At 38.1% G+C, this 24,922-nt stretch overlaps 1 protein-coding gene and 6 non-coding genes across 8 annotated transcripts; all 7 read right to left on the minus strand.

The window, feature by feature from the left end:
• Positions 1-6,080: 6,080 nt before the first annotated feature.
• On the minus strand, positions 6,081-24,887 carry vps37a (VPS37A subunit of ESCRT-I). 2 transcript variants are annotated; one of them, XM_044345949.1, is made up of 13 exons: positions 24,786-24,887; positions 15,715-16,821; positions 13,889-13,963; positions 12,945-13,062; positions 11,556-11,659; positions 10,736-10,955; positions 10,374-10,444; positions 10,063-10,190; positions 9,911-9,969; positions 9,721-9,789; positions 8,608-8,751; positions 8,395-8,483; positions 6,081-7,595 (listed from the first exon to the last, which is right to left on the minus strand). In XM_044345949.1, the coding sequence occupies exons 2-12, from the start codon at positions 15,822-15,824 to the stop codon at positions 8,403-8,405; spliced, it is 1,179 nt and encodes a 392-aa protein (XP_044201884.1). In that variant the 5' UTR covers positions 15,825-16,821; positions 24,786-24,887; the 3' UTR covers positions 6,081-7,595; positions 8,395-8,402. The 2 variants fall into 2 exon arrangements, with proteins under 2 accessions (XP_044201884.1, XP_044201883.1); XM_044345948.1 differs by having other exon boundaries at positions 10,736-10,958.
• On the minus strand, positions 17,634-17,849 carry LOC122979866. The gene has a single exon (XR_006402944.1). It is a non-coding gene; the product is annotated as a small nucleolar RNA U3 (small nucleolar RNA).
• LOC122979877 lies at positions 19,552-19,767 on the minus strand. The gene has a single exon (XR_006402954.1). It is a non-coding gene; the product is annotated as a small nucleolar RNA U3 (small nucleolar RNA).
• Positions 20,723-20,938, minus strand: LOC122979879. Its single transcript, XR_006402956.1, has one exon. It is a non-coding gene; the product is annotated as a small nucleolar RNA U3 (small nucleolar RNA).
• Positions 21,702-21,917, minus strand: LOC122979865. Its single transcript, XR_006402943.1, has one exon. It is a non-coding gene; the product is annotated as a small nucleolar RNA U3 (small nucleolar RNA).
• On the minus strand, positions 22,443-22,658 carry LOC122979867. Its single transcript, XR_006402945.1, has one exon. It is a non-coding gene; the product is annotated as a small nucleolar RNA U3 (small nucleolar RNA).
• LOC122979878 lies at positions 23,428-23,643 on the minus strand. Its single transcript, XR_006402955.1, has one exon. It is a non-coding gene; the product is annotated as a small nucleolar RNA U3 (small nucleolar RNA).
• Positions 24,888-24,922: the final 35 nt, after the last annotated feature.

Consider the following 24,922-nt stretch of genomic DNA (forward strand, 5'->3'; position numbering starts at 1 on the left):
AGGAGGTGAAAACAGAAGAATAAAAATCACATGCAAAGGATTTGGACAATTCCTTAGATTAACAATCTGTGTTAGAATTTAGACCAAGAAAGACCATCCCTGAGATACTCAAAAGAAAAGCCAGTTATTTAAAAGACTTAGAGAACTAATGAGGGCAGGATATAGTATTATTTTATGTGCTGATATCAATACTGTAACTGAAGAGAAAGACCGTGTCAGCAGTTCTGTGTTTAAACTGAGTTCAGAGGGTAACACTTTATAATCTGTGAAGAAGCAAATTTACCTGATGTGTATGGAGCCATTAAACCCTCATACAGCTCAAATTTCACTTTTTTGGTAAAATAAGAAAAGATGAGGTGTTTCAGGCCATCAAACAGTTAAATGTGGGGAATAGCCCCGGTCCAAACGGCCCACACACTGAGTTTGATCAGTTTTATATTGATGAAGTCTTAAACCTGCTCACATCTATGTATAATGAAGGTTTGCATTGAGGCTGTATGGGAGACTCCTTTTATTGAGGTGTTTTGTGTTTATTGGTGACGATTCTGATGAAGATAATTACAGACATCTGACAATTATGAATACTGACTATAAAATATTTTCTAACATAATTATGAACAGACTAAATCATATTTTAGATGAAATTATAGATAAACAACAAATGTGCAATCAAAGGATGGGTGATGTGTTTTAAGAGAAATGATACACAAATCTAAGGAAGCAAAAGATTTTTACATTAATGGTCTTGATGTAAAACAAGCACTTGATTATATTTCCAGAGATTATCTCTGGTCAATAATGAAAGCATATGTCTTTCCTGATGGTTTTATTCAAATGATCAGATGTCTGTATGCTAAATCAATTGTTTGTGTAAATGTAAACAGCTGAAACACAACTGAAAAACAAGCTGCTCTATACATTCTAGCAAAAAATCCTTTAATCAAAAGCATCAACTCAGATGGCTGGATTACTATAAAATTACTATTACTATTAAAAATCAAGCTGAGATGGATATTTTAAACAGTCACTTACATCTGTATGAACAAGCTTCTGGAGCAGAAACTAAATCATGCCAAAATGGAGGAGTTTGGATTGGAGGAGAGAGTGACAGACAAAATATTAACATTCAAATCAAACAAGAAAGTCTGAGAATCTGTAACTGAGACTGTGGTGAAAGAAACTGGAAGAAAAATTGTGTGAAATTAAAGATGATGTGCAGAAATGGGAAAACAAAGATACTAATTACAATCAAGAATAAATATATTCAAAACCTTCATCCTGTCCAAACTCTTCTTTCTGGCTAACATTCCTTCCTCCAGCCAACAAAATGATAACTAAAAGAAATAAACAATGTGTCAACTTAAGTTAGGGAACAACCAGAACTAGAACTATTATATAAAAACAAAATGTTTCTGCTCCCTCCATGTGGAGAGGGAAGAGCCAGACATTGTCCCAAGTATAAACTAATATATGGAGATTGTATTACACAGCACTAACATTTACAAATCGGAATGGTCTATATGGTGGAAATTACCTACAAGCACTCAAGAATAAAACAGACAAAGCATTTGACGAGTTTGAAGAAATTATGTAATTAAGAAATATAATGTACATTACATTTCAGAGAGAGATTTACTTAGTTATGGAGGTCAGGAAAGATTAACCACTCTCTCACCGGACTCAAAATTCAGTCACTTCTTATAGTTTACAGCAAGGCACATGTCTTACAATGATTGGCTGTCTGAAATGATATGATGCCCTCCTCCCATAATCAGAATTATGGTACATATTGCAAATACATCATTATGTAAGACACCTTATTTCAGCAATGTGTTTTTCACAGTGAACCTATCAGAGCATATACCACTAAGTTAAGTTTTTCACACCCGGCCTGGTCTCAGGGGACTCTTATCTACTTACACTCAGTAGAGCATGAAACCAAGTCCAACACACATGTGCAGTTCATGCAGTCTGACGGGGGTCATGACATGTAGTCTTAACAGCAAAATCAGAACAAGACATAAATGAAAAATCCATAATACTTAATACTACTTCAAGTAAAATGATTTTTTTTAAAAAAGATTAATGATTTTAAATACGGTGGGTTAATTAACTGAGGTGATTATAAAATATAATTATCTCAGAGAGCATTAGGGATGTTCGGTGGTTTATTTCTGTTAACAGACATCCTATCAAAGCTGTTGGTTAATGGAGTTGTTATAGAACAACAAAAGAATGTCCCATGATTTATTGTAATGATGATGATGATGATGATGAAGATGAGACACAGCAACACCTCCTGATGGACTGTTACAGAGCTCAGGAGGTCTGGTCTATACTACAAGGCCTTGGACGGGTTTTTAATCTGAACTATAACCCTGTCATGTGTGGTCTGCGGGAAGAAAAGATGCCTTCCAAACAAATGGAACTGTTCCAACTGGTCATCAGTATAGTGTGCGTTAAACTGTGGAAAACCAGTTGTGCCAAGGCCATCAAGCGGACTGTGATCAAAAGCAACATGGTCATTAAACATATGCTTGTGGACCTCAGAAGGAGGAGAACTTTGGATAGGGCTAAAAAGCTTCCTTGGCACGTGCTGGATCTTTAATCTGAGGATCCAACATGCATTCAATGAGGCATTTCCAGACTGACCTGAATAGACGCTGAACTCTCTGCACTTTATTCACTCAGCATTTTATCTGCTCATTGCATTTGTGATTTGTGTCTTATGTATGTTTTTGGGGGGGTTGTAAATTGTGAACTTTGTTAAAAAAAATTGTCAAAGGAAGATAAGTGAATGATTGCAGTTTGGCACTTTATTGCTTGATATATTGTATTTGTATTTCAGTAAAGATTCTCTTTTCAAAATGAAGAAGAAGAAGAAGAAGAGGAAGAAGACCAACCTCTCCAAACTGCTGTCAGCCATTCACACTTTTGGGAAATCCAGCAACCTGACCAGCAGAGGGGCTGCCACATTAAGGCGGGCTGCCAGATGTCAAGGTCATGATGTCATGGTGGTTCCAACAGCACATTTTAGATTTATGAATGTGACTTTTTAAATTCTTGTTATAAATATTTTGCAGCTTTCACAAAACATTTTTCTGCTTCAGTGACCAGTGGTGATCAGTAGTTAAATCTATTAATACAGTACCCTTGAACTGAATATATTATATTATATATTATATCTTATAGCTTTCTGTCTGCACAGAGTGCCTGCAGTTAGCAGAAACTGGAGCAGAGAGCACATCACCAAAAATGTGAAATCCTGGTAGAGATGCTGTATTTTACCTCGCTGAGCCACTTGTCATGCACCAGTCGGTTCAAGAGGTGCTCTGTCTCACTCTTCTTCAGCTTTTTGGACATCAGGGTGTCAGCGCTATTCAGAATGTCAGTGGAGGAGGCCTTGCCAGTTTCAGAGCTCACAATCAGGTCCACCTGAATCAGACCAGCTGACATAAATCATGACACAATTTCTACTAAGAAATACAGGTTTTAAATCAGCTCAGCAGCTCTGATTTCTGCTGATACATGTCACATTGTTACCTCAGTGAATTATTGGTTTCATTGATTGTTTGTTGCACCACTGAAAACCAGTCTGATGTGGATAGTTTGAGTTTTGCTCACTCATGTGCATTTGAGACGGTGAGCAAAGAGTGAAGATGAAAGAAAGATGTAACGAATGATCCTTTTGAAAATAAAAAGAGTTGATCTGTTAAAAGAGGACAACACTGATTTCTTTCAGGTTTCTGAATATTTTCAGGCACAAAGAGGCAAATCACTTCCATATATTTCTGAGTTATCCCTCTGTGGCTCCATTTGGGACAAAAATCCATCGCCTACTGGAACTTTCAAAAAAGCATATTTTCAGTTTTAAGTTGATGTACCTGAGTAAGGAGGAGCAACTTCAATGGAGGAAGAGGGCTAAATACTTAGTAAGAGTGCTACTGATGGTTTGTAAGAAATCCTTAACTCAGAAATGGATGAAGAAAGAAATATCAAGTGTTGATGAATGGACTGACCTGGTGTAAAATATTTATGTAATGGAGGGAATTACTTAGAACTTAAGAACCCAGAAGGATACATTTGTTGAGAACTGGACAAAACTTATTTTGATTTCATTTTCAGACTTTGCTCAAGTATGCATTGAATATTTCATGCTTTCTTTTTTTCCTCATATTTAAAAGGTCTTCATACAGTGTTGAATTTGTTCATTATGTTCATTCTTACTCTTTAACAGTCCAAAAATATAAATATTGTCAGGGACAAGTAATATAGTAAACTCAAATCGTATGTTTTCAACTTCATTTGTGGTGGAATTGTATTGGCATGTATATTTTAGAAGGTCCTTCTAGTATTCTGTCCAAATTCATTTATCAATTAATTGCAGGAACAAAATATTAGAAACACCTCATGATACAATGCAATCCAATACATGACCACAAACTAAAGACTCAAAAATAGAGTTGCATCAACAGTTCTCTGACACAGTGTTAAAAAATGCTTTGGACAACAGTGTCAACAAAATACATGTCAGAGAATAACGTTTTATCGTATTAAATTGCTGTATGCTGTAAACTCACCACTTCTAAAAAAGAAGGTAGAAGATAACATTCACTCGGGGCCTGACGGGCCCCTCTCCTCCCTTCACCCGGAAATCGATTCCCTTTCGCCATCATGGAGGATCTTCCAATCCCTTAAATGTACCTTGAGCCGAGAGAGGAGAGGAGGCTTTTGGAGCCACATATGTATGCTATGCCAAAGTTTGTTTGGTTTTTTTACCAGATGGCAACACCCCTTTGATCAATGTGTTTATTGATTGGTTATTGATTGGTTATCAGATCAGCTGACCGATCTGACCGGACAGTAAACAGTCAGGCTGTTATACAGCAGATCAAACCACCTGTGGAACAGGAATGACGGCACCAACAACAGCTTTTCATATTTATTCATAAAATAAAAATGACTGAATCATGAATCAATCATAAAAAAAAAAACACTCTTGTAATTTTATTTTCTTCATAAGCCAAAAGGCTTCGTTTCTTCTTTTCTGTTTCAAGAATGTCTCACAGCTGCGTGTCTCCTATAAAATCATCATGGACCTGAAAAGACTAAATAAGCAATATTTTATTTAAACATATTCTGCAGGCTACAGCTGTTTTTGTTGATCCTTTACGTCCGATCTGTTCTTTCAGTAATTAACGGGTTTAAATTGTCTATTTGTGTCTCATTCTGCGACAGCCAGGCGCTGCTATAGATCTATAATCAAATAATAAAACATTGGTGCAGTTATCAAGTGTTTTCCTTCCAGCTATCACTATGTAGAAATTATTAAGTAACAGTCAAGTGTTAATTGTACATTAACTTTAGCGCATTGCTGCCCTCTATTGTTTGTTTTTGATGATCCTTTTGACAATTATTTCTATTTTATTATTTAGTCCAATACTGTGCAGATATTCCAGCAGTTTCTTTATTTTAGTCCAGTTGAGTAAGGTGCGCAGAGGCTGCTACCAGGTCTCTTAACAGTTTCCTACATTTAAGTGAGCATTTGTTGCACTGGATGAGGATGTGTCTTACTGTCTCTGAGTCTCCACACTCACATTCGCCATCCAGGTGCTTCCCAATCAGAGACAGTCCACTTCTAAGACCACAATCCCTAAGCCTCAACCTGGTCCTGACAACTGGATCTTTTCTTTTGCAGGCAAACTTGCTTTTTCCACAGTTTTTAAAGTAAGACCTCCCCTTCTTTTCTTTGCCCATGTATTCTGCCTCATTTCTTTGACTGACTTGTTTAGATTTTAGTTGGTTTCCAAAGTTTGTTTTGGCCTTTCTCGCTCTTCCCTGAATTTAAACTAATTACTCTCAAATGTCCCCATGAGACACGTTGCTGAATATTACTGGTATAGGAGTGTTTTCTGGGGAAAGATGTGAAACTTCAGCTTTGAAGGGGATAAAGATGTGCAGTAGTGTTATATTCAGTGTAAGTAATGGTAGTTTCTTGCTTGTTATGAGATTAAAGATGGTTTAACTTTAAGGTCAGTGTGCTAACAGTGATTGTCAAACAGCACATAAAACAACCAATATTTATTCTAAATGCTTTATTACTCTAACAAATTAAATAAGAACATATAATACAAGATGTCTGAGTCTTTGATTACAATATAGCCTATTATTAACATTATTTAAATACAGTATCCAATGTCATCAAGTTTTACTGCAGCATTTAACTACTAATCCTCAACTTTATCCCATATCTTCTGAGGCGCTTAAAATTAAGATGGTGTCAGATAATAGTCGGGTTAATATAATAGTGCTCATCAGGGCAAAGTGGAGATCAGTGTGTTTACATGCACATGAATAACTTGAATGCTAAACACTACAGATAGTGTGAATAAACCGTTAACATGGTTTACGGTACTCTGATTTCTCTGATAACCTGAGTTTGACTGGTCAATGGCTGAAATGTGTGGTGACCTGCGGGGAACATTTTACCAGTGTCCCACAAAATAAAGGAAAAATAAAAAGGCTTTCATTGGTGTTTGTTTTCTGTACTAATACATTGATCTGAAATCATTAACCATGTCAGCTTGAAGAGAGTACATAAATGGTTACAGTGATATCAGAGTACTGCGTTTAAACAAATTATTCATGTTCAGGCAAACACACTGATATTCAGACTGTGTCCATTACATTGCTTAAATCCCACTCACCAACTTGATAAAGTATAAACCACATTCTGCAGACAGTATGCAGAATTTTAAACAGCCAAAATTAGAGGTCTCCTGACAATACTGCCCTGTCCTTGTTTTTTTGTTAAATCCCAAATTTGTTTTGTTTTTTTAATTCCGAATGAAGAATGCCTTAGATAGATCATTTTGACTTATTGATAAGACACTGCCATTACTAAGACTCATCTTGTTCAAGACTTGTAAATGTCTAGAACAACCTTTCCAATGTAAACAGGAGATTAAAGGAGCAGTGCATAAGTTGTTCTTCTGCCTGGGGACTTTCTGGGATAACAAAACAAGGATTAGACAATGATCTCAGAGACGGGAAGTACAGACACCGACGTTAGCATTTTAACAATCATCCTATAGTGACATTTACTTGCTCACTGCATGGAAAATGTAAGATTGGGAATACTGTCCTACGCATTTTGTACTTTCTTCCCATGTGTTCACATTACCTACCACTCTGATCAAGTGCACTCAACGTGAAATGAATCCTTGAAAGAAACGAAACTCTTTGTCAGCACTGTCGAGTCAAAACTGGACAAACAGCATGTGCAATAGAAATTATCCACAATGTGATCAATCCTCAGTAATGTGGCTGGAACAGCTAAGTGTGTGTCACTCCCACATCTGGTCTCCTGCCGTGACTCAATAGCTTTGTCCATCTTGTTCACACACACGATCCAACTTAAAACAGCTTTTTAGCCCAGATCTGAGCACAATGGGCTTCTTTTTTTCAGCCCACCGTGACCATCACTGTCTTCCCATTTCTCCAAAGTGCCCATTGTTGACTCAGTGTGCTTTTTGTCCATTCCACTGTCTTCAACCTTTTAGTTGGCAGCAGTTGGCTGAGAAAACACCCCAAACCTGAGGACCAAAAACATGGCGTGAGGAGAAGAAGAATGAAAAGACGACTATGACAAGATGGTTTTCCTTGTTAACACTTCCCTCCGTAAAGAGACTGTTACAGTCTTGTGTTTTTTGTTCAGTTATTACTCTTATACCATTTTTCCATTACGTGGTACTGGCTCAACTCAACTCAACTCACTTTACTTTTTTGGATTTCTTTTTCCATTACAGATAGCACCCCCTCAATGTAGAGCGGGGTTTGCAGGGATGGTCGTTGCTGATTGGTCAAACACACACAGAGCAGCTGCTGTGTGTCTGTGCCGCTTCACTCTTAAAACAAGGAAGTACTCTCGTATCAATTTCGGACCAGTTTAGGACAAGGGAAAGACATTTCTCTTTGTTTGTTAACATTAAAAGTTAAGCTTTGTAGTCGGCTTCCTGTCTCGTTTTAAAAAAGATGAGAGAAAAAGAGAGAGAGAGAGACAGCACAGCAGTGGTCAAGCGAGGAGAGGTAGTGATAGGAGAGAGAGAGACAGAGAGAGAGAGTGTGGTGGTCGAGCGAGGACAGAGAGTTGCGGTAGAGAGAAGCAGTATGAGAGAAATTACTGACCAATCAGTGGTCTGCAGTGTTTTCAAGTCACATTTTCGCATCAGCTCGCTTGGAACCTTGACGGAAGTGATACCAAAAACAGGAGGTACCAGGTCCTAACCACAACTGTGGCCAGATGGAAAACCAAAAAGGCGAGTTGAGTCGAGTCGAGTTTGGCCAGTACCATGTAGAGAAAAAGGGGATTTAAAACTGTTTGTGTGGTTGTACCTTGTGTTCTAGTGGCTGGTGGGAAACTGTTCATGTCTATTGATGGACTGTTGCAACTTCTCCTCTTTGGCCCTTCGGCTGTGGCAAAGCTGTGGAATAACACAACAACAGTTCATCTTTCTTCTCATCATGTACTTCTGATAACATTCAGACTCGATAAAGACACTATATCAAGATTATCTTCACACAAATAATGCACTTCTGGCCTCTCACCGTTCTCTTCTCCATGAAGCTGGTCAGGAATTCGTCTATGTCGGTGCGTCCCTCCAGAAAGTTTTCAGCTGTCTCCTCTGACTCCTCCTCAGCCTGATGTGCTGCCACCTTCAACCGAGCCTGCAGAGTGCTTAGACTGCAGCTCTAGTGGAGGATAGAAGACGCAGAAGTGTGAGTGAGAGAGAAAGAGTCTCTGTTCAATTTCATGTTCAAACATGTTCAGAGTGGTTTCTTTTAATATTTGCCTCCTACAGTTTGCTTCATTTGGCAGGGTATTGTAAAACAATGAAATCAGGCTGTCTCCATTATTTTCTGGATCTTTAGATAATAAACTGAGTATCTTTGGGTTATGGACTGTTGATTGGGAAAAAAACAAGACATCTTAGGTTGCATCTTGGGCTTTGAGGATCACTGAGTGACACTTTTCACCATTTTCTGACATTATTAAGACCAAATGACTATTCAATTAATCAAGAAAATAATTGACCATAATCGTTAGTTGCAGCTCTATTTACAACTCTGGATGCAGCCTTAAGGTGTCTTGCGTTATTTGTGCGAATTTGACCACTGAACCGTTTGTGTTTTGTTTGTGTACCAACTGTACAGATGTTAGCTGTAAGCTAGCTAGCAACAAACATCTGTGTGTGCCTTTGTGTTTGTGTTCAGCTCTGACTGATCTCCCGACTCAGGAGAAACTCTCTCTCTCTCTCTCTCTCATCTCTGTTCGGTAATGAAAAGTTGAAACATTTTCAAGTTGAGTGGACGTCTCAGTTCACGCAATCATGCCACCACTAAAATTCACTTTGCGTTTTGTCTGAACACACAGTAAGTCTTCCTCCTGTTTCAACTGCAGTGTGGCTCCTTAGGAATAAAAGCATAATCAATAACAGGAAAAGATCCCCAAAACTCGAGGGATTATGTGTAGCAGGAGAACAAAATATTGACATCTGGTTGCTGGTTAAGTTGGGACTGATTCAGCTATTTCTTCAATTGTTATGTTAGACACTGAGCATTAAATCATGTTTAAGTGACAGGGACTAAAACCGTTCTTGTTCTTGGCTTCTATAATTCAATAAATTACTCACTCCATTTCATTTCCGTGTAGCCTCTTACCTCACTGAGCTCATGTTGTCTTTGCATCTTCGTCTCAAAGGCTGACTTCATCTGAGTCAGCTGCTCGTACTGTCGACGGACAAAAACACAGATCATGAGCTGCTACAGAATGGCATGAATTGGTTAGTTGTGTGTGCGTGTGTCGAGAGAAAGATAGAGAGAGTGCAAGAGATGGGAAGTCATAACTGACCTTGTAAAGCATTTCTTGTCTTTTTCCTTCCAGCTGCGGCTCCATCTGGAGGTTTTTCTCTGTGAATCACAGAAAAAGATATTCAGGTCTTTGTAAATCTCAACTCATTCATGAATCAAAGCCTGCAGTCCAGGGACAGGAGAGGAACTTACTAGCCATATCCACTATGTTGGTGACCAGCTCTTCTTTATCATTGGTGACCTGTTTGAGTTGTGGCAAACTCACAAAGAACTCCAGTAAGACGTCCTCGTTTTCAGACATATCTGACAACTGGGTCAGACTGGTGTGAAGTGCAGCAGAGGGTGAACACACAGGTAGAAATAAAGAAGTTGGTAAGAGAACAAGACAGTAAAGACATTGATCATAGGTACAAAAGACTATTTCCCTTATCCCAATCATTCATTATAACCCTTAAACAATGTCTCGTCACATTTTAAGTTGACAATATGTTGGAATACTTTACTTTAAGTCACACAGTTCAGGGAAAGACTCAGGAATCTCAGGCATCTTGTACATGTGTCCATTCAGTCCAGCCTGAAAAGAGACAGAGATAAAGTAAGCCAGTCGTATTCATCAAGTAAACACTCTGAACGTGACTGATCAGCTGCTAGAAAAGATATCTAAACTAATTGCTGCTTTTTTTTTTTTTTTTTGAAGCACTGGAGCTTTAAATTAAATGCATGACAAGCTATTTACAAAGCAACACAGATATATATTTTATTTCACTTATTAAAAACTTAAAGCTCACATCATGGTCCTCTGTGTGTTTATGCACAGAACGGATGTTACTGTTACACTTGTGCGTGTTATCCATCATCAGCGTACCTGTGAGTCTCCAGTAGGTACAGGCAACGGTAGGTCAGTAATGAGTCCATATGGGACCGGAGCTCGAGGAGGCCCGTGGACACTATCGACCCCTGGGTGAGACATGGGAGCCGGAGCTTGAGAAGGAGCCGGGGGCGGTGTCTGACTTGGGCCCACATGGCGAGGACCGTAGTGGAAAGCCTGAGTGGGGTAAGGAGCCATGCCTGATGGCTTGTACATACTGCTGTGGTAAAAAAGGAGAGGAAATAAGATTATAACACTAAAGCACAACAAACATATAAAATATGATTTTAAAAGAAAAATAAAATATTGAAAGAAAATGTTTTTTCTAAAGATGGGTTTTTGTTTTTTTTAATTATTTTATTCTGATCTTATTTTAATAGTTTTATTCACCATTATTACTTTATTCTCCATCTTCATTGTAGGTAAGTTAAGACACAGCTAAACAGAACTACCCAGTGAATATTGGCGAAATCATACATAAGCCTCAGACATGAAGAAAAGTTACAAAGTATTACCCCAAATTTCAACACTAGCAAGCTGAGGTGGACAAAACACAGAAGAGTAAAATGATTAAAATGATTAGCTTAATTTTACATCCTTATAATAAACCCAAATTGGCCCCGATACCTATACGAGTCAAGTCAAGTTTATTTATACAACACATTTCATACGACAGGCGTAAACTGTGTGTTTACTATACAGATTGGAGCTGTGTGCTATCTCGCAGGATTTTCTGCATTAAAGCTAAGGGAAATGGAATCTATAATGACACAACTGTCAAGCCTGTATACAGTGCATGAAAAGAGAGTAGACTCACTATGGAAAGCCAGAGGCACCAGTAGACATCAAGGCAGGAGGACTTTTCCAGAACTCGTCCAGCAGACTCTGAATGACCTTACCCAGATCTGAGTGCATCCCAAACTGCAACATACACAACAAGAAAAACACTGAGAGTAAGAATAACATAGCTGATAAAACTACAGCATGATCTAACAAAAGAACTTCAATAAAAGAAGTGGATTGTCTTTATGGAGAGCAAAGAAGCAGGAAAAAGAATAAAACAAGTTGGTGTTGCTACAGTTGACAAACTACATTTACAAGCACAAAGAAAACAGGCTTTTGAGAGAAATTTGGACAATGACTTGATTATTGTAAATCCATGTTTGGATACAGCTGGTCACGAATGAGACTTCTCTCACATCTGTTATGAACTAAGGCTGTAATATTTGATTATTTACATGGATACTAATATCTTTGTTTGTGCATGATAACAACATATCTTCGTTTCAGATCCCAGATAAGCCCTTACCTTTATACAAACAAATGCTTGACAGACAAAGATGATCAGAAACCCTCATAATGGTGGAATTGTGAATACAGGGAGATGAATAAACAAACCATTTTTCTCCCTACTCAAAAGGTCAGAGTATCTCGCCTGATGACACAGTGAGAGAGGCTCTGCACTGAGAGAGTTTTTCTTTGTTATTTGCATGTGTCTGAATCTTGCAAATAACGTACCATTCAGCTGTGGAAACCACCTTACTCTGACTTACGCAGTTCTGTTTCGTTTTGAATCAGACGGGAGATTTAATTACTGTGGTTTCAGTTATGAGGAATCATGTTTCTTTTCATCCGATCATGCCGCTGCAGCGCCGATACTTGCCCTGTGCTGTGTTTTACTTATTGTGTTTCTCTTAATCTTTTACATTGAGTAAAGAAACCATGTTCAGTAAATTATGCTATTGTCAACAACGGTGTAAACACTCAGCCAGTAGGATGATGTCACTGAATGTCAGCAAAGATATCTCTGCCCATCTCTAACACGTGTTGTATAACTATAATACTGACTATTTTACAACATAAGAATAAAAACTCCCTTGCCATGAACACAACAAATGAATTTGGTGTTGGTGGTTTTCTTCAATGTTTAAGGCTGCAGGCGCAGGTTGTGAACATTAACAAGGCTTGCCACTAAAAACTGTGGCATTTCTGCCTTCTCAGCCAACAAAAGGGGATTATACATATTTTGGTTGTGGGTATTACCTCTCAATTTGCAAAACTGAAGGGTAAATGTAATAATATTCAGTAAGGGAATAGAAAGGATTTGTATTCAATAAGTGGATATGAATTTGATAAAATGCCATCGAACCCATCCCCATTTGGGAACCACAAGCTTAATCAAATAACGGACTGAGCAGCTTCTTACATTACTGATGAGGGGGCTTGTGATCATGGTGCCATTATTGCTGTCGACTAAATGGTGACCAACAGGAGGGTAGACACTGACCACCGGCTTCTCCTGAGGAAACTGAGGAGGCAGCAGACTAGAAGAAAGACACATTTTGACAGCTTTAGTTTAAAGGAATCCCTGTAACAGAATATACAACAGGATACAATATACGTGATAAGCAGTATATTCATAGTGTGAAGTGGTATTATGGTAGTGTAATATCTTATTTTCCAGATATAGCCAAGCTGCACTTCTGTGCAGCTTCAGAAGTGATAAAAGTGCAAGCCAGCACTACTGGATAGAATTGTGATATAAGGTGCTTGATTTGACCAACAGCTCTTGTGAGCATAACCATTTTTACTAGTTCATGCTGTGGCTACTGAAGCTAAAAGAGACATATTGTTTTGGTTCCTAACTGGACATTCAGCCTGTGAAAAAATAAGCATTTAAATCTAGTTTCTAGTGTAACGTACAGCAGCAGAATCGTGTTTTTGTTGCACTAAATGTGCTTTTATGTGTCGTGTGTGGCAATGATGTGTTCAGACTGTCATTGGCTTCTCGTTCAGGCTGGTATCACAATTGTAGTGCGTCACCACTACTGTAATTTGATTATTTCTGCTGTCTGTAATTTGTGATTTGATAATACACACACTTCAATCCTCACGTTCTTATTATCTTATTACTTGTGATTAATACACATCTACATGTTTGTTTGGAAGAGGGAAGAAAGCAAACTATAAACCACCTATAGTACGCAGTTCAACCTTATGTGAAATTATCATTCCATGTTTTTGTAATTTAAACTATACAAGTATATTACATATAAATCAGTGGCTGAGCTACAGACTGACTGTGAAGCCAGTCCGCTGCTTGCTTTTGATACTGTGACGCTGTGATTGTATGTGCAAATATGAACTCACATGTTAACACTAATGGTGGAGTTGTTGACTGTGAATGGTATCCTGTACTCAACATCCTTCTGGATCTCTGCAAGGCTGTTGAGAGACAAAAACACAGGAATGTCATGATCTGTAATCTTGCATCTGTCGTCATGTTCAGCACATTTAGAAAATGTATTGTATATCTAAATGTTTATGAAAATTCTCCTAGCTTAGAGGGAGACATAAAGGTATAAAGAGGTGATGTATTTGATGTCTGTTCTGAACCACCAACTCTACTTCTTAACAAAACAACAAAACCAAAGTGTGACTGAAAATTTATTGTAACTTTTAAGGGTTAAGGGGTTTATGCAGCATATGTCGTGTCATGAAACAGAACACAACTTTTCAGGCATGAGGAAAGGCAAGTAATTTATGGTAGACTGGCAGTTAAAGGCTGAGGAACAGGTGTCAGCAATGATTTCATTGACTGCAGTGTATACTGTACAGTCTGTAAGTTTAATTGCTGTTCTTTCCTCACAGATGTATTACAATTTACAAAAGCATGTACTTATATGAAGCTGTGTCAATATTATGGCACAATAAAGAAATGAGCCTATGAGTGTATGTAAGTGTTTCAGTACTTATATCTGAACTTGTAAGGAAACATGAGTAGAAGAAATATGACTACTAAGAAAACATGTGCTGTCAATGTTACACCATGTGACATTCACATAGTATTATGCAATACCTGTAATGCTATACTCTTCACTACAAAGATATTGGTCCCAAAAACAATAGCAGATTTTTAACCAATCTGTACCTTACACAATATGCCTAATAAATAATTTACTCCTACAAATCTCTGATACCTCCTGTTCAGAGGTGCAACTATAGACATGATATGATATTTTTGCTTTCCTGTCAAGATGCCCTGACATTTCACCTACTCCTGTACACATGGTTCGGATTCTTTTCCCATCCACTTATTCATCAACATCATTGCCATGAGCAGCATTCACCACACCACGTAAGGCCTCTGAAAGAAACCAGCTGCATTTCCGTAAGAAAACGCACATAACTTCCAGTGTTTAATCAGAATTCGTTGTCAACACTCAGACAGCAAACTTTACATCTGGAGGGAGACGGCTGTGGATGAATACATCTGGCTGCCAAGAAATGAACTAAGATAACCGTCTGTTTATGCAGGCCGTTAATGACTAACTGACTAGAAAGAACAAATTGACACTGAGACGACAGAGCTCCTTAGTAAACAAAGGCTAATACTTTAATCTCCATATCTAATTAGCTGGCTCCTTCTAAAACTACATGCACGACAAGTTGGCGTGACAAACACTGGAATGATCACAGGACAAGGCCTGTCAGCTACAACTTGTGTCATCAACCCTAAAAATAGAAACCGTAACTGTCACTGGCTGACTTGATTAGCTAGCTAGCAAACACAGCTCACCAGCAAATCACATCTAGTTAGCTACGAGGCAATGTTAGCAAACATTAGCCGCTCAACGTCAACATTGGCTCTTCTCTAAGCACAATGTTCAGCAGGTTCATGTGCAAGCCTGTCACTCGTAGGTTTTCTTCATGTTTACGTCATAATCGGGGAAAATGTGAACAACGAGACTGTAAGCTACTTCTTAGACTGTCTGTTAACGGTTAGCTGGGTGGCTAGCTAGGCTAGGTAAACATGTTGTTTATGTTAGAGGAGTTAACATGTTCCTAAAAATTGACGTCAACAAAGTGACCAAAAACCGGTTGTGAGCCGTTGCGGAACATGAAAAACAATGTGGACCAGCTCATGAGTAGCGCCGGGGTATGGTGGTCGGTAACCAGGTTGCCGTTCACTCTACCTGGGGTGAGCCGCTTTCAGTGACTCGATCTGCCGCTGTCTTTGTTGCTGTAGGCTGTTGAGAGGAGGGAGAGGTCCGGAGCCTTTGGAAAGGGGGAAAAGCCAGTTCATCCTCTCCTGGCGAAACAACAGACTGAACTTGGTGACAGAATCTAAAGGCCGACTTCAGACGAAAACGAAACGGAAGAGAAAGTGTGAATGACCAGCACAAGGAGTGCAGCTTTGTGGAGCTAACGGCTGTTAGCTGGTTTACTGACGACTCGGTTTGTTGTTCACACGCGGTTTACTTTGTAGTTACGTTACAAAGTCGGAGGGCATGTCCTTATGTGTCCAATAAAATGTCGATTCTGCTCTATCTCCACGAGTTTGTATGAAATTGTACCGCTGACATTAATATTGCTGAAGCGAGAGATAATTATGGCTAAAGGAAGACAACAACCTTGCGAATAAGCAGTAGGAGCTTGATCAACTTATTTGCGTATTACGTCACATATCAAGTATACGTGGTACGCAACTTCCTGTTTCGTTTTTTTCTGGTTAAAAAATTCTTTAGGGCTGCACTACAACGTGATTTAGTGGTATTGTATTGTATATATGCATTAGATTCGTTTAAAACCACATTATTTTATTTATTCTTTATGCACATTTAGAGCAGAAACGATTAGTCGTCATCTATAGTCGTTTGACAGAAAAATAATAATAAACTAAAGAAAATGCCCTGAATACATCCATGTTTTCTCACAAAAACTTTAATTCTTGTATTCTTATCTACAAAATCCTAGATTGTACGATAAAAGCTATGTGCCTTACACTGCAGTCGAAGAGATTCAACATGTAGTTTAGCACATTAATGGCACTGAGAATAACTGCTGACAAAGTGTAGTAGGATATAACATTGGGCTTTGGTTTATTTTTGTGTTAGAAATAAAAGAGTGTATTAGGGTTGAATGGAAACTTCAACCCTGCAAAACATAAGTACACAACAGCAAAGTCAGGAGAGTGAAACGTATCGTAGGCACTAGCTGAGTGACTCAACACTTCTTTCAGGGAGCGAAGGATGACTGAACCTGCTGCATATAGACTTTTGCCACAGTCTGACCATCCACAGCTGAGTAAAGGTAAAAAAAACAGAAGTCAATAGATGTCAATCAAGCACAGCCTGTACAGTGATAACACCTGTGTGGGTGTTTCATTGACTAGGGAGGGCCTTTGAAACGATCTGACTTTTTCACAGCAGACATATCGACATGTCACAATAGGAAAAGCACAGCTGGAAACAATACAATGAATGATGGTTGAGTTTCATGTATCTGCGTTGATTCCAGGGTCCTGCCACGGTGCATACTGGGGAACTGAGCCATTGTTAATGTTGTTAGTGACACCTGTATTTTTCTGCTGTGAAAGCAGCCATTTATCCTCCAAATTTGCTATAATCATCACTCAAGTTTGAGGTTAATTATGTTATTGAATTATGTCTACAAAATACACAATATCCCAGGCTAAATATTTAGCATAATTTTTTCATTACAGGTTATTTGGCATACATTTTTCACTTCAAGTTTTACTGTTTTCAATTGTTCTTACAATACATAAAAGACATCACATTTTCAGAAATATCATAACTCTTACTGTACAATTAAAATGCCCTCAAGTAACATTGACCAGCCAAGATATTCCCTGCATAGAAAAAAAAATTAGATTAAGGGCTGAGGTCACAGTTTAGATAATATTAATAATGGAAAACAAATCATATAGAGATTCCTATTAAAATAAATCACCTCAATTTCTCTTTATTACTGTAAGCACTCTGATCATATACTCCTGTAACTTCAAATGTCTATTTGAAGTTACAGGAGAACTATTTATTCTATTCATTTAATACTCATATTATTAGACTTGTATTTTCACACTTTTCTGCAAACCACTCTGATCATATTCCCTTCCTCAATACTCCACTAGGAAGCAAAGAACGGTCATCAATGACAGAAAACATATGAAGTGAATCATTATTCTCTATCCGCTTCACGCTCAGAAGGGAATATCACGTCTCATCATCGTAGTTAGCGAGACCAAACACTTTAGAAACACATTTCTCAAGTCAGAAACTATAGAAATGATCCCTGAAAGTATAGTCTTAATTTGACTGTGTGTGAAAACTACATCTAATTCACTACAGTGTGAGTCTCACTCAAGGTTGCTGTCTGCCATCAACAAGCTCCTCCTGTTGCTGCGTCTCATCCAGTCATATGTGTTTATGTAAATGTCAAAGTATTACACAGCCAATCAATGCAGACCTCTGACAGCACAGCTGTGATACAGTTTAGTTTTAGTGCTGTAGTCTGCTGGTCGACTAGTCGATTAGTTGGTCGATATGCTCTCGTCCGACTAAATTCTCATTGGTCGAATAATCTCTGCGTTATTTTCATAAGGAGAAAAGTGCTACATCAACAGCTTTCCAGGATTAATCCATTATTTCCTGCGGCCGGAGGGACAGACTAACAAATTACCTGTGAAAACAACGGGGGTGTATTCAAAACACCCCCGTTGTTTTCACAACTTTGAACTCACTCAACCTAATGGAGACTGCTGGGTCTAACTGTACTCAACGTTTACTGAATCTGTGTTTCTCCATAATGATAACAACGAGAACCCCCGCCAGGCCAAAAAATATATTTTTTAATATTTGATTTCCGAATTAATATCCATTCATTCGGAAATTGACAGCGTTTGGGAGTCTCTGTGCAGCGCTGTTCCGGTACAGGAGTCAACCTCTGTCGTTGCCTGGGAAACTATTGGTAGCGTGGCTCCGTTAAGGAGCATGTTTGCGTAGCGAGTGGGAAAGAGCGAGAGGCAGAGAAGTGACGGTGGATGCGAGCGGGGCAGAGGAAAAGGTTAGTAGTAAGTTGTCAGTACAGTACAGTCAGTTAATAAATGCTAAAAAGTCACGTCTGTTGTTTCCCCAAATGCTGGAAAAGTAAAGGGGGTTAGCTCCAAAGTTAGCAACAATGGGTTAGCATAACCTGAAGACACGAAACAGAGAAATACAGAACAGAGAAATGTGTGGCTGCCGAGTTTACTGTGCACTCTGTCCCGTTACCACCCCACGCACACGCACACACGCGACTAATCGATTAGTTGAAGATTATGTACGATTTTAGTCAACTAAGATTTTCTTTGATTGACTACAGCCCTAATTTGTTTTATCACTAACACTTCTAACTAATCAGACACTACTTTCCTCAATGCAGAGAGCCTGAGTGACAAGCTGCAATATTTATCAGTAATTAATCTTCAAACTTAACTTTATGAATTTTATATTCTCACACTTTTCTGCAAACCACTCTGATAAATGGAAAATAGTTGATTGCCAAAAAATGTCAATTGACAAACAATTTACTTGACTAGTTGATTCAGCACTAAAAGTTATTCACCCATAGATGAGCAATTTACTCTGACAGCAGAGATGTGATACAGAGATAAAGAAAATGCTTGTAGAAAAGTAACAAAATAAGTACAGAGGAAAGTAAGAAAAGAAAAGTTATTCAAAGATCACAAAGTTACACAGCCTATATTTAGTGAAAACTCAAAATACTGGCAAGACAACATCCTCTCTTGTCTAACTGATTATCAAAAATTTTGACTTTAATTTTCAGCAACTGACAGACAATATGTTTAACTCTTTAATAAAATACTGAACTTATCTAAAAATAAGAACACAAAATCTTCTTCCCTCACTATGAAAACTATATAAAGTCCTGCAACTTTGAAATACCTAACTATTTATTCTACTTGTTTAATACTCAAATTGCTAGGCTTGTATTTTCACACTTTTCTGCAAACCACTCTGATCATATTCCCTTCCTCAATGCTCCACGAGGAAGCAAAGAACGGTCATCAATGACAGAAAACGTATGAAATGAATCATTATTCTCTATCCGCTTCACGCTCAGAAGGGAATATCACGTCTCATCATCGTGGTTAGCGAGACCAAACACTTTAGAAACACATTTCTCAAGTCAGAAACTATAGAAATGATCCCTGAAAGTATAGTCTTAACGTATCAACGGGTGAAAACAGGACCCCATCTACAGGAGAGCCGTTCACACTCAGGGTTCATCTCTGACGTCACACATGAACATATACATATATATCCAAAACCACCAGTAAATGAGTAGTAAACAAAGTCAATTATAAATCATGATAATAGCATGTTAATCTTGACCTAAGGGTTTTCATTTACTTATAGTACAATTTCACAAGACCCAGAATGCTTTGCGAAAGCAGTCCCAGGCGTCATTGTATTTTATTTAATTATTGGTTTTTAAAAAAATAACAGTACCAGAGTCGACTCTGATCTTTGGCCGGATTGTTTCAACAGTGTGATTAAACAAACGCGAACATTTCTCTGTATATTAGGAGTGCTTATTTTGCGTTTACACGAGATGTATGTGTGCTGAAAGCACCCAGATAAAGAAGCAGCTTGTATAAAAGAAACAAAGTATGTGGGAACTTAAGAAAAGCAAGTTGTTAATTGTTCAAAGATTACAAAGTTACACAAACTATATTTGGTCACTAACTGATTGATAATCAAAGGTTTGACTTTTATTCCTGTCAAATGACAATATGTTTGACTATTTGTTTTAGGGCTGTAGTCTGCTGGTCGACTGGTTGATTAGTTGGTCGATATGCTCTCGTCCGACTAAATGCTCATTGGTCGAATAATCTCCATGTTATTTTCATAAGGAGAAAAGTGCTACATCAACAGCTTTCCAGGATTAATCCATTATTTCCTGCGGCCGGAGGGACAGACCAACAAATTACCTGTGAAAACTCGGGTGTATTCAAAACACCCCCGTTGTTTTCAAAACTTTGAACTCACCCAACCTAATGGAGACTGCTGGGTCTAACTGTACTCAACGTTTACTGAATCTGTGTTTCTCCGTAATGATAACAATGATCAATCTTCAAACTTAACTTTACGAATTTTATATTCTCACACTTTTCTGCAAACCACTCTGATCATATTCCCTTCCTCAATGCTCCACGAGGAAGCAAAGAACGGTCATCAATGACAGACAACATATGAAGTGAATCATTATTCTCTGTCAGCTTCACGCTCAGAAGGAAATATCACTGCTCATCATCGTGGTTAGCGAGACCAAACACTTTAGAAACACATTTCTCAAGTCAGAAACTATAGAAATGATCCCTGAAAGTATAGTCTTAATTTGACTGTGTGTGAAAACTACATCTCATTCACTACAGTGTGAGTCTCACTCAAGGTTGCTGCCTGCCATCAACAAGCTCCTCCTGTTGCTGCGTCTCGTCCAGTCATATGTGTTTATGTAAATGTCAAAGTATTACACAGCCAATCAATGCAGACCTCTGACAGCACAGCTGTGATACAGAGAGCACGCTGACTGGAGGAAGGCAGCAAATCCACACGTTTCAGAGGCTGGAAACAAAGAATAATTGGTATGTGTGATAAATGGAAAATAGTTGATTGCCAAAAAATGTGTCTTTTATTTCTGTCAATTGACAAACAATTTACTTGACTAGTTGATTCAGCACTAAAAGTTATTCACCCATAGATGAGCAATTTACTCTGACAGCAGAGATGTGATACAGAGATAAAGAAAATGCTTGTATAAAAGTAACAAAATAAGTTCAGAGGAAAGTAAGAAAAGTTATTCAAAGATCACAAAGTTACACAGCCTATATTTAGTGAAAACTCAAAATACTGGCAAGACAACATCCTCTCTTGTCTAACTGATTATCAAAAATTTTGACTTTAATTTTCAGCAACTGACAGACAATATGTTTAACTCTTTAATAAAATACTGAACTTATCTAAAAATAAGAACACAAAATCATCTTCCCTCAATATGAAAACAATATATAAACTCCTGCAACTTCAAATGCTTATTTATTTATTCTATTCATTTACTACTTATATTACGAGGCTTGTATTTTCACACTTTTCTGCAAACCACTCTGATCATATTCCCTTCCTCAATACTCCACTAGGAAGCAAAGAACGGTCATCAATGACAGACAACATATGAAGTGAATCATTATTCTCTGTCAGCTTCACGCTCAGAAGGAAATATCACTGCTCATCATCGTGGTTAGCGAGACCAAACACTTTAGAAACACATTTCTCAAGTCAGAAACTATAGAAATGATCCCTGAAAGTATAGTCTTAATTTGACTGTGTGTGAAAACTACATCTCATTCACTTCAGTGTTTGTCTCACTCAAGGTTGCTGCCTGCCATCAACAAGCTCCTCCTGTTGCTGCGTCTCGTCCAGTCATATGTGTTTATGTAAATGTCAAAGTATTGCACAGCCAATCAATGCAGACCTCTGACAGCACAGCTGTGATACAGAGAGCACGCTGACTAGAGGAAGGCAGCACCCAGATAAAGAAGCAGCTTGTATAAAAGAAACAAAGTATGTGGGAACTTAAGAAAAGCAAGTTGTTAATTGTTCAAAGATTACAAAGTTACACAAACTATATTTGGTCACTAACTGATTGATAATCAAAGGTTTGACTTTTATTCCTGTCAAATGACAATATGATTGACTATTTCTTTTATCACTAACACTTCTAACTAACCAGACACTTCTTTCATCAACGCAGAGACCCCGAATAACAAGCTGCAATATTTATCAGTAATTAATCTTCAAACTTAATTTTATGAATTTTATATTCTCACACTTTTCTGCAAACCACTCTGATCATATTCCCTTCCTCAATACTCCACTAGGAAGCAAAGAACGGTCATCAATGACAGACAACATATGAAGTGAATCATTATTCTCTGTCAGCTTCACGCTCAGAAGGAAATATCACTGCTCATCATCGAGGTTAGCGAGACCAAACACTTTAGAAACACATTTCTCAAGTCAGAAACTATAGAAATGATCCCTGAAAGTATAGTCTTAATTTGACTGTGTGTGAAAACTACATCTCATTCACTACAGTGTGAGTCTCACTCAAGGTTGCTGCCTGCCATCAACAAGCTCCTCCTGTTGCTGCGTCTCGTCCAGTCATATGTGTTTATGTAAATGTCAAAGTATTGCACAGCCAATCAATGCAGACCTCTGACAGCACAGCTGTGATACAGAGAGCACGCTGACTAGAGGAAGGCAGCAAATCCACACGTTTCAGAGGCTGGAAACAAAGAATAATTGGTATGTGTGATAAATGGAAAATAGTTGATTGCCAAAAAATGTGTCTTTTATTTCTGTCAATTGACAAACAATTTACTTGACTAGTTCATTCAGCACTAAAAGTTATTCACCCATAGATGAGCAATTTACTCTGACAGCAGAGATGTGATACAGAGATAAAGAAAATGCTTGTAGAAAAGTAACAAAATAAGTACAGGGGAAAGTAAGAAAAGAAAAGTTATTCAAAGATCACAAAGTTACACAGCCTATATTTAGTGAAAAGTCAAAACACTGGCAAGACAACATCCTCTCTTGTCTAACTGATTATCAAAAATTTTGACTTTAATTTTCAGCAACTGACAGACAATATGTTTGACTGTTTAATAAAATACTAAACTTATCTAAAAATAAGAACACAAAATCTTCTTCCCTCACTATGAAAACAATATATAAACTCCTGCAACTTTGAAATACCTAACTATTTATTCTACTTGTTTAATACTCATATTGCTAGGCTTGTATTTTCACACTTTTCTGCAAACCACTCTGATCATATTCCCTTCCTCAATGCTCCTCGAGGAAGCAAAGAACGGTCATCAATGACAGAAAACGTATGAAATGAATCATTATTCTCTATCCGCTTCACGCTCAGAAGGGAATATCACGTCTCATCATCGTGGTTAGCGAGACCAAACACTTTAGAAACACATTTCTCAAGTCAGAAACTATAGAAATGATCCCTGAAAGTATAGTCTTAACGTATCAACGGGTGAAAACAGGACCCCATCTACAGGAGAGCCGTTCACACTCAGGGTTCATCTCTGACGTCACACATGAACATATACATATATATCCAAAACCACCAGTAAATGAGTAGTAAACAAAGTCAATTATAAATCATGATAATAGCATGTTAATCTTGACCTAAGGGTTTTCATTTACTTATAGTACAATTTCACAAGACCCAGAATGCTTTGCGAAAGCAGTCACAGGCGTCATTGTATTTTATTTAATTATTGGTTTTTTAAAAAATAACAGTACCAGAGTCGACTCTGATCTTTGGCCGGAATATTTCAACAGTGTGATTAAACAAACGCGAACATTTCTCTGGATATTAGGAGTGCTTATTTTGCGTTTACACGAGATGTATGTGCGCTGAAACGGTGCGTCATTTATAATGTTCCTGATAGGAACTCGGAAGGAAGTATAGTTCCCGTTTACAACTCCCATCGCCAGAGCCAGAAGACGTTAATTGTAAGGAGTTACAAAAGCTGCAATAACAGAGTTTAAACATTGACCAGATTTTATACAACAGACACACCAGAGAAATAGTCTGAAATAGACAAGAAAACCCTCCTGTCTGTGGTTTAGCCGTTTGACCAGCAGTTGGCTCTGTCGGACACGCGATGGCAGCATTGTAACAATGATTTCACCAACCAGAGCCCACACTTGACAACAAACAAACTTTCCACAATGGAATAAATAACCAAAATGTCTATTTGTCTATCGACGTTGTAATGGTGCCGTTGGAACCGATAATAACTGATAGAAACACTCAAACGACCGCACTTTCAAGAAAAGTAAATTGTTTCGACTGACGTCACCGTAACGGTAATTAAGTGTTCGACGTTATTTGCCCTAAAAAAACAGGTTATGTTCGTTTTCCTGCCTCTTTAGTTTGAAAAACGACCTATAAACTAAAGCAAACACACATTATTATGAATACAATGGGCAGAACTGTGCAGGAGAAGACTTACCTGATAGTATCCCGGTTGCTAAATTACGTTAATACGTAAACCCTTAAAGTTAGCTAGCATTTTCACGCGCAGAGCCTCAACAATCTCCTCTGGTGTCAAATAACTTTTTTCTTGATGCCAACATTAAGAAAAACAACTTACCAATGTTACATCTGTGTGTATATGTATTTTTTTTAGCTCGCAGAAAGATTCAAAGACTTTAACGCTAAAATCAAGGTGTAGCAGGTCCGTCTTGCCAATTAAAAAGTGGTTGCGTAAGAGATGTCGTTGCGCATGCT

This window comes from Thunnus albacares, chromosome 3, assembly GCF_914725855.1.
Source record: "Thunnus albacares chromosome 3, fThuAlb1.1, whole genome shotgun sequence".
Lineage (NCBI taxonomy): Eukaryota > Metazoa > Chordata > Actinopteri > Scombriformes > Scombridae > Thunnus > Thunnus albacares.